Source organism: Mesitornis unicolor, unplaced genomic scaffold (genome assembly GCF_000695765.1).
Source record: "Mesitornis unicolor isolate BGI_N332 unplaced genomic scaffold, ASM69576v1 scaffold18982, whole genome shotgun sequence".
NCBI lineage: Eukaryota > Metazoa > Chordata > Aves > Mesitornithiformes > Mesitornithidae > Mesitornis > Mesitornis unicolor.
This window is the reverse complement of record NW_010170039.1, coordinates 45,772-56,011: the sequence shown is the minus strand read 5'-3', so window position 1 is coordinate 56,011 and position 10,240 is coordinate 45,772. Positions and strand designations below refer to the sequence as shown.

General features: G+C 37.2%; 1 protein-coding gene across 1 annotated transcript in view; it reads left to right on the top strand.

Moving 5' to 3' along the window:
• Positions 1–290: 290 nt before the first annotated feature.
• Positions 291–10,240, top strand: part of PPM1B (protein phosphatase, Mg2+/Mn2+ dependent, 1B) — a 26,791-nt gene continuing 16,841 nt past the window's right edge. The window contains exons 1-5 of the mRNA XM_010179564.1: positions 291–377; positions 1,184–1,186; positions 3,168–3,245; positions 5,335–6,198; positions 7,670–7,787. Coding sequence (XP_010177866.1) covers positions 372–377; positions 1,184–1,186; positions 3,168–3,245; positions 5,335–6,198; positions 7,670–7,787 — 1,069 coding nt within the window. The 5' untranslated portion in view covers positions 291–371. The remainder of the gene's footprint in view (positions 378–1,183; positions 1,187–3,167; positions 3,246–5,334; positions 6,199–7,669; positions 7,788–10,240) is intronic.

The following is a 10,240-nucleotide window of genomic DNA, read 5'->3' as shown; positions in this document are numbered from 1 at the left end:
TTTGAATTTTTTACTTTAAACCAGAGAAGTTATTTCTTCCTGCAACTTCAATAAGCTTTGAAAATATTAGTCACAGATATTTTAATTATTTATTGGTCACTTACACCTTTAATACCTAGTGCAGGATTTCCTCTGTTGAAACATCGTTCTTTTTTCATAGCAGGAGCACATGTTTTGTAACAGGAAACTCTGGTGGACTGGCTTATTAAAAATGACTGGCCTGTTGAGTGAATCCTTCTGAGGAAGACACATTTTACAGTACACTTTTATGACCTAAGCCTGAAGGATTGATGTTGTACCCTTTTCATTATATGAAAAGATATGTTACTGCCTTTTAGACTGTTGGCCATCAAGATATTAGTCTAGTTCTGATGGATGTTCTCTTTGAAACATACATGTAATCTGAAAATTGTTTTATTGTATCTACAAAAATTTTGATTATGGCTTTTAGACCTTTATAATCTAATTACATTTTGGCTACCTTCATGACAACCAGGACGTAATTATTTCTGCCTGTTAAGTATAACTCTATATGGAAAAGAGCATGCATCTAATTTAAAGTAGCTACCAATTTCACCTTTATGTTGTAGTAGAAAATAATGTATATCTGTAACTGAGCAAGAACTATTTGCCATTTTATAAGTATATCTTGGGAGAAAATCAGTGAGTGTGGTTGTTTATCTTTTAAACAGATAAATTCAAACATATGCACAGAGCTGATTTTAAGACTCTTTGCTATATGGCTTATCTAATACCAAAGCAAGTCCTTTCCTATGTAGCTGTGGGGAAAAGGATGCTTATCACAGATTTTTCCTGTGTGTCTGAGGATGTGGCTTTGTCTTCATACTTGCATACCTCAAAAGAGGAGATGTCTTTGGTTTCCTGAGCCTGCATTATTGCTTTTATTTTCTGTGTATGAGATAAGGACCTTGTGTAGGTTTTGTACCAGGTAGGAGACATCAGAGAAGAATATATGTTAGGACTTCAGAGAAGTAAGCCTTGGGTTAGGTTTTTGCCCTGGGGAAGGGATGTCAGGTTTTATTAGAGACTTACAGCCCTTAACTCTCTTGGAAACAGCTTAGCTATTGAATTAAAACTAAAGATGAAGAGTCTACGGTAAAGTAGTATCTAGAGCCACTGCTTTAGCAGCATGTTGCTCAGATTCAGTTGTTTTCACTGCCAGAAGGTGGGAAAGGCCAGTATTTTCTTCCTGTTAACGCCTTGTTGGTGATTATTGGCACTTACCAGATGATTGATATAAAAAAAAAATATTATTTTATTTTTCTCAGTTACAGGAAGACTACTGGAAGAAGGGAATCCTAGGTTCACGTTTTTGATCTGAAAATATATACTGGTTCAGAGAATAGTCTGTGGAGAATGGATGAGATCTCTAAGGTCTTCTCCATTTCCAAGGAGGTTTTGGGAATTACAGTAGACATGATCTTTCACATCTTGAAAGCTTCAGCTAATAATGTGGGGTAAATATTTTCACCAGAAGGAAATTAAATTGTTTTCTTAGGCCAAGGGGTGGATCCAGTTGATGTCTTCCAGCTGTGTAATGGGAAAATATAGAGAAGGTAGAGCTGTGCTCTTCCTAGAGATGTGTAGTGAAAGACTAAAGAGGCAGAGGACGCAAATTGCACTTTTTGCGTTTATGGATGCGGTCAGACAAGGAGGGCTTGCTCAGAGGCTGTGGAATCTCCATCCTTAGAGATGTTCTAAACTTGACAAGGATCTTAGCAGCCTGAGCCGTCTTTGGTGTTGGATGTCATGTTGATTGAACTTGGAATAGAGACTTGAACTAGATAAGCTCTGGAGGTCTCTTCCAACATAAGTTGTTCTGTGATTCTGTAATCTGTGGATTCTGCCCGACTTAAATGTTATTTAGGTGCTTGTGCCAGGATTGACTTGTATGTATCCTAGCGTGCCTAAAGTAAGAGATAGAAATGCCAAGTTTGACCTATGATGGGCTTTGCCTTCTGTTGAGTTTTTGCAGGTCAGTTTGGCTGAGTCCCATTTTTAGGGGCTCAAGTCTATTTACTGATTGAGCCTGAGATGTTAAGATTAGATGTGAGCACCAGAGTACTGTTTTCTAGGGGGACTGTTTTCTTTTTGTAACCTTTCATTTTGGAGAAAATGAGTAGTGCTTTCTCTGTGTTGTGTTTTGTTTGGGTGGTTTTGGTGTTGTGGGTTTTGTTTAGTTTTTGTGGGGTTTCTTTGGTTTGTGTTGGTTTGGGTTTTGTTGTTTTGTTCGGTTTTCCTCCAAGCTGCTTTGCTAAAAAAGTGAAGTTTGGTATGATACCACAAATTTCATTAAAATGTCTGACTTAATTTGTACATATGTAAAGTACACAGCTGAATTTACTGCTAGAGACGATTGTATGTGTTGGCACTGCAGATGTGAAGTTCAAGTAACGTTTGTCTGTAAAACCTGATAGGAATATACTGTACTCGCCTGTATACCATGTCATTTGCTTGTTGTTTTCAGTAACTTCCTAGGATTTTTAAAATGTTAAAAGTTAAAAATGTTACTGTTAAAAAGGAAGTGTTCAACAGAACAGGTGTTCATCCATTTGAAGTCTTTGTGCCTCGCTGTCATGGATAATATTGATTCAAAACCTGAGTTTCAATGAGTCAATGAAATCACTGTTTCCTTCTTCCATGCTCACTGAAATGGCTTGACTTTTTCAGCTCATCTTCAAACCGGTTGCTGCCTTATATAGTCTACATAATATACACTGTGATAAAGATTTCTTTTTCTATGTGTTCCATGTCTTTTACAGGGCCAGCCATAAATTGATGCCTAAACTTACTGTTTTGTTACCGATTGCAAGTCAATTTCTGCATCCTTTAGTAAAGATATGTAAAACTAAATAGGATTTTTAGAATCTCAAGAATACAATCTTGAATAGTATAATCTTTCAGTTTCTCACTCCTGTGTTGTAAGAAGGGAAGCTACTTTTGAAATAGGTAAAGCTAAGATGTGTCTTGTGTGCTTTTTGTGTTGTTTTTTTAAACAGTATTTTTTTGTATTAAATGACACTCAGTACTGAGTTCACAGGCTTTTGCAATTAGATAGGTTTTGATCTATTTCCTTTTTCAGTCATACGATTTTTTCCACACTTCTGATTTTTAAGAACATAAGGGCACATTTCACTCAATTAAAGGAATCTCATACAAGGTCTGAAGTGTTGGAGAACTTCTGTTATTTTGGCAGCATTTCAGTGATGTATTGCACTTCACCAGTAAGAATGTTTGTGTGCTTTTAGAATAGCTTTGTATTGTGTGTAAATTATTGAGTGGTCAGCAGCTATTAAAATCCTATCACCAATCTCCTTTACTGATGTTAGTTGAACTATTGGACTATGTGGAACTTGTTCAGCTCTTAACTGAGACCATCAGTTGCTGAGAGCACTAAGAGCACTTGTCTGTGGTGGTGTGTAGCACTGCCTTGCTTTGATTTTATGACACCATCTGACAGTGACTCTTACTTATTAGGTTTTTTTCAAAGCAAAATCAGGTCCTTCAAGAGAGGGTTGTTGAAAGCATTCTGGCTGTGTCTTGCCTAAGTAATACCTCATTTCTGTTGCTGTGCGTTGTTTCCATTGATTCACAGTGTTGCAAATACTCTTTTCAGATAAAGAAGGAAAAATGATGATGCAGATAATTGTGAGTAGAATGTAACTTACTACTGCCACTTGCAAATTACATTCAGTGTGAAGCTTACAGTGTACTGCATAACATAAGGTTGTGTAGTCATTCTATGGTCGTCTTTGCTATCCCAGATAGTATAATTAGAAAGCAGTGGATGGTGACTACAGAGATAAAGAATAAAGATCATATTTGTGGTTTCTTGTGTGTGGAATTCTGAGATGCTTCGAAAGAGGCATAGCTGGTGAACAAACTGAGGGCTGTGGTTAGCTGGAAATCGTTGGCACTTCAAAGAGGTCACTGTAGTAGAAGTTCAGATTATCTGGAGGAAAGTCACAAAGGTCACCTTAGAAAGGGAGGTGGGGTGCAGAATTGAACTGTAGTCTTTTTCCTTATTGCATTGTACTATTGTTTTTCTCTCTCCTGTCAGAGTAAGCTGTTTATGCTGAAAATGTGTTAAGATGAGAGGAATGGTGGAAGTAAGGATTTCTTAACCTCTTTTTCTGGCCTAGTAACAAACTCTTAAAGCAGAACTAGATTATCATGATGCTGCAGGCTTGGTGGGTACTAGTGTGTCACAGACCTAGTGACTGACTGCCCGGGATCGGGTGTAGCAGAATTCTCTCATTCTTTTTGGGTGAAGGTTACTATAATTTTCACATCCAGTTACTAAGGGTTTCATGGGGCAGTCATTTTTAGCATGATCAGAGGTTGTGGTATCTGGGTTTCTGAATTTCTCAGAAGTACAATGGGATCTGTGGATTAAAGATTGTGTTCTTTGCTGACTTAGTGAAGTGCAGGATAGTCTAGTACAGGAGAGGAAGTCAGGAGTCCTCTAAAGCTTCAGTATATGTTATTCACATTTTACCAGCAAGCTTGCTCTCTGGAGGTGGTTCTTTCTTGTAAATTTTGCAGAACGACTCCAGATATTGAGGAACTCTAACTTTCTGTGGATGATTTGCTTCCTTTAGCTCATATCTCTTGCAACTGGTTACATTTTAAAATCAAGATCAATGCATCTTTAAACTTAAAAACACATGTAAACACATGAACATCTTTTAGGGATGTTAAAAACGGAAATGTTGTTTTACAAAGAACTAAGTATAATTTATTAAGAGAATCCTGTGAGAAGTTTTCTTGGATAGAAGTGAGATTTACAGCCTTGTTTCCTTTGACAGATGGTCTACATTCCCTTGTCGTCACTTTTGCCATGCTTTACAAGAATACAGAAGTAGCACATAACATGCAAAGCTGGTGAGATTGGTCAGTTCTTATTTGTGAAGTATTAGCTTTTCTTCATGCCACCGTAAAACTGGAAAGATAATAGGAGTCATGGTTGCTATTTTTCCAACATGAATTAGTTTCTGCAGAGAATGGCAAAATTGGCAGGGCTCCAAAGGTATGAACTACTCTGCCTTCCTATGGAGAGCCTTTAATTTTGAGGAAATAGCTCTTCAAAAGATTCAACATCCCACCAAAGAAACCCACCAAAAATGTGAACAGGGGTCTGTAAGTTCACACTTCATTCATGTCATTTATTAATTACTTTTTTCCCCTCATTACAGTTGTTGACTTTGGCACACTTTATCACTTGTTTTATAAAGAAGCAGCACAGGAAAAGGAGAACAAATCTTATATGGAGTGGTGGCTTTATAAGTGAGACTTTTCTTCTCTGTTTTTCAGATTCAATATTGCATAAACATGGGTGCATTTTTGGATAAACCAAAAACTGAAAAACATAATGCTCATGGTGCAGGGAATGGCTTGCGTTATGGCCTCAGCAGTATGCAGGGATGGAGAGTGGAAATGGAAGATGCTCACACAGCTGTTGTAGGTATTCCCCATGGCTTAGAGGACTGGTCGTTTTTTGCTGTCTATGATGGTCACGCGGGATCTCGTGTTGCAAATTATTGCTCCACGCACTTACTAGAACACATCACTAACAATGAAGACTTTAGGGCGACAGAAAAACCTGGATCTGCTCTTGAACCTTCAGTGGAAAATGTCAAGAGTGGGATCAGAACTGGCTTTTTGAAAATTGATGAATATATGCGCAATTTCTCAGACCTCAGAAATGGGATGGACAGAAGTGGCTCAACAGCAGTGGGAGTTATGATTTCACCTGAGCATGTGTACTTTATCAATTGCGGTGATTCACGTGCTGTTCTCTATAGGAATGGACAAGTCTGTTTTTCAACACAGGATCACAAACCTTGCAACCCAAGGGAGAAAGAGCGAATCCAGAATGCAGGAGGCAGTGTAATGATTCAGCGTGTTAATGGTTCGTTGGCAGTTTCTCGAGCTCTGGGGGACTATGACTACAAATGCGTTGACGGTAAAGGCCCTACAGAACAACTTGTTTCTCCAGAGCCTGAGGTTTGTGAAATTTTAAGGGCAGACGAAGATGAGTTTATCATCTTGGCTTGTGATGGAATCTGGGATGTAATGAGCAATGAAGAGCTCTGTGAATTTGTTAAGTCTAGACTTGAAGTATCAGATGACCTGGAAAAAGTGTGCAATTGGGTAGTGGACACTTGTTTACATAAGGTATGTAACTATTTTCTCCAAGCAGCTGTTCTAAAATAATCTTCTGTTTAGATGGGCACAGTTACTGATCTACTCTTCCCCTTCTCCCTCTTCTTCTTCTCTCAGACTTTGGTACCCATTTGACTGTATATCCTTGCTGAAGAATATACAGCTTTATCCTTTGTGTCTGTGAAAGCACTTGCAAAAAAAGTTTATTATTTTCTCGAATAATGCTTGCATATATTTCCTGCTCTAAACTTTGTTTTCAAATACCATTTTTTTTAATTAATAATTTCTGTGTAAGGTATTTTGTTTCTTTTACTTGTTCTTTCAAATTGGGCACTGTTCCTATCCTTTGCATAAACCAGTGCTTGCACTCCTTCCTCTTCGATGTATGGTTTGTCTGTCATATGAAGTTGTTGTAGCTCGTTGTTGTAGCTTAGCTGGAGAATCACTACTTTTGCATGTGAGCTTGCTTGTACTCCTCAAATTTAGAGTTAGTTTGAAGCAACTACAGGTTTGTCTACAAATGCTTCATAGCTGTGCTATTTCTAGCATTCCCTGATAAGTGCAACTCCTGCTAGTGCTAATAGAGTTCCTTTGTTTAGCCACAGACTAAACATGCAATTCTGAGGAAAATATTACAATTCAGAGTTCTAACACTAAAGAGTAAGTTTTGTCTTGTTGGTTTTTTTTTTCCCCAGAAATAGGGTTGTACTCCAGCATATACTGTACATTGTATGATTGGATTAAGTGCCGTGGCTTTTCTGACCAAGCACTTGACCACTGATGTTAAAGGATGGTCACTCTAGTATGTTTTCAGTAAAACTGAGCCCTGACCTTTTATATTTATTTTACAAAGTCAGATCCTGGATCTCTGCAGTTTGTAACAGTACTAGAATGTTGTCCTGTCTTCAGGATGTGAATTGCACCACATAATATTAACTGCTCTGAAAGATAGTTGTCCCTGTATGCTTAGTATGAAAGAGAACATAGAATAACTCCTGAGTAGTTCTGAAGAAATTTTTAATAATGTCAGATTCCTACTTAATTTCTTCAGAAGTTTCTCAACTTGATTTCCAAATGGGTATCTGGAGCTAGTTATTCTAGTGGACCAGGATAAATATTCTGCATTTCATTTTGCAACGTGACTTGTTTTTTATCTTGTCTTAAGGTAACATTAAATTACTGTCTAATTTCTCTGACCTGTTTTCTTGATACTGTTTTTAAAGTACTGACGGGTAAATAAGTCCATTAAGTATGTTAAAGTTTAAGACTAAGAATGTACAATAAAAATCAGTAAAATTCTAGCAAGTAGTTTAGTTGGGAAACTTAGATATTCTTATTAATCAAAATGCAGTTTTATTGCAAGGTTTCTTTCTTTTCAAGTATATCTTAAGCTTATTTTTCATTTTTCTCTTCTAGTGACGTTACTACTTTTTTCAAATACATCACTAAAGATCCTAACTCTTCTTTTTTCTTTGTCATATAGGGGAGTCGTGATAACATGAGTATCGTACTAGTTTGTTTTTCAAATGCTCCTAAGGTCTCAGATGAGGCAGTGAAAAAAGATGCTGAGTTGGATAAGTACTTGGAATCACGGGTTGAAGGTAAGCGATCCATTTTGTTCCTTAGAAATGCTGTCTTAACCTTCTTGAGCATGAAAACAAAAACCCTGAAAGCCACAATGCTACTATATGTTGGGTTAAATTCAGGCCTGGTTACAACTCTATATTTGAGTGTCAGGAAAAATGTCCTGTGGTTAATTTATCCTGGTATTTCATGAGCATTTTCTTAGTTTGAGCTTTAGGGTTTTTACTTCTATCTTTGTAGGTCAAAATGCAACCACTGACCTTGCAGTGTTATATCAGCGAAGTAAATTGTGATACTGTTAATGTCTTACATATAAAATACCATTAAAAGGGATACTTGTGATACGTGCTCTCCTTTTTTTGTGGAAGTTGTTGACAAAGTTGTATTGGTTTTAATGAAGGGACAACTTAGCTAACTATCCAAGCTTTGTTAACTGCTTCTATTTAATACGGCTGCGAGTTACTTTTCACACCAACAGCTTTTTTTAATGCACCCTTGCAAAAACTTAGCAGAGCATAAATTATCAAAATACCTATGAATACAAGAGCTGTAAATCATCCCTTTGGATTCAGAATGCTTACCAAGTGTCTGTATACGTCTGAATAGAAACCACGTAATCATCTAGAACTTTCATGGAGGACTAAACTTAACTCCTAACCGGTTTCATTTAGTCACTGATTTTATTACTGTCTTTACTTCTCTAAAAGCTTGAATGCAATTTCTTCCCTTAAGCAGAAACAGAGAAAGAAAATCAGCTTGACTAAGAATGAAAGACTTGCCCTTGTGTATTTATTGCTTTTCTGCAGCATTCTTAATATTAGAAAACCTGATACTTGAAGCAGGCTTTCAAACTGCTGCTTTTAATTGAAAATCTTTTGTCACTGGTTAAGGCTGTTCTAAGGTCTGACAACAGCTATATGTAGTGGGCTCCTTACAACTATTTAGTGATCCAGGTGTAGCTCAGTTTTTGACTAAAGTTCAGGGCTGATATTGGAAGCTTGCTGTTCTTATAATATGTTTCTTATGTTGGCACAGGTTTTTGCAGAAGTAACCCAGGCATGAAAATAACTGAGTTCTAGGAACAGTTTGTCTTGCTGTTACAAATGCTACTTCACAGTATTACCCTAGCATCATTGGAGAGAAGCAGTCATCAGAGGTTTTGAAAGCCTTGTTATGCTTCTTTAAACTTGTGTAACCTCATCAGAAGGGTACTGAAGTACTGTCACCGCTTACAGTGATGCAGCTTATTAACCCATTTGTTGGAGCTCTCAGTTATAGCGACAGTATTCATGGAAGGAAAGAGTTTACTGAAGATCAAACTGGTTGAGATTATACCGTTTCTTGACTTGTTTCAGGCCTGGACTAGAATATTCTGATCACTAGATCCAAGCTTAACTGTGCTTCATGCAGAGGTGATCCCGTTGTAGATGGATAATGAGTCATGTAGCCTTCTTGGATGTATTTGTTCTATGTACTGAGACCAGTAGTATATAGCTTTATACTATGGTATTGCTGTCCTGATGGTACTTTTCTCTGTTCAGATTGAAAAATGTGTTATTGGCAGTCTACAGGACTGTTCAGCAGAGTTCCATGAAAGTAATTTTAAATCTGTGTGCCAAGATGTTTGGAACTTTGCAGGTCAGAACCAGCATGAAGCCACCATGTTGAGACTGTAACAAGGTCTCGATGACAAACCACAGCTCTGGCTGCTGTCTGCCTGAGTTTGAACATTTTTTATGAAAAAAGGTGTGACTGACCAAACTCTTCTCAATGTGGATCTGGAAACTTTTCAGGCACCCAAGCATAGTGTGTATAATTTGTAGAGGTAAAGTACTTGGTTTCCTTTCTTATAACTATTTGATGAAAATTGCTAATATAGGATTTCAGCACTACCACATACTAGATAGACAGCACTTCTGTTTTTCTTGTTGGTTTTGGTTTATTTGAATATCTGAGACACTCACTGGCTTTTTAACATGCTATAATGGATACTGAAAGGACTGATCGGGTGTACTTTTGCTAGAAAGTAGTTCATATCCAAATAAGTAGCATTAGGTATAAATGAGAAATAATCCGTAGATCCGAGGAGATCAGGAATCCTCTGAGAAGAGTGTACAACAGCAAAAATGCCACAGGTAACCATTCATAACTTTTAACACTAATTGAGTGTAAAATGCAACAGTGACATGGAAATGTACATGCTGCCACTGTAACCTGGTTGCTGTGGACAACTGTTAGTTTTGCTACTTTAGTGTGAAAAATTATTAAACTTATTTTAATGGTAGAAATGACACTGTAGATATAAGTTAATATTTCATTTGTCTGAAACAGCTGTGAAAATCACTCATATTCTTTGTCTAGATATCTTTCTTTTTTATTGCACTCTTATTTAAGCAAGTGAGAAGAACTCAGAATGTTTTTGTCTTTGCGTCAGTGTCCTAGTCATGTAACAAAGTCAGTAATGTAACAG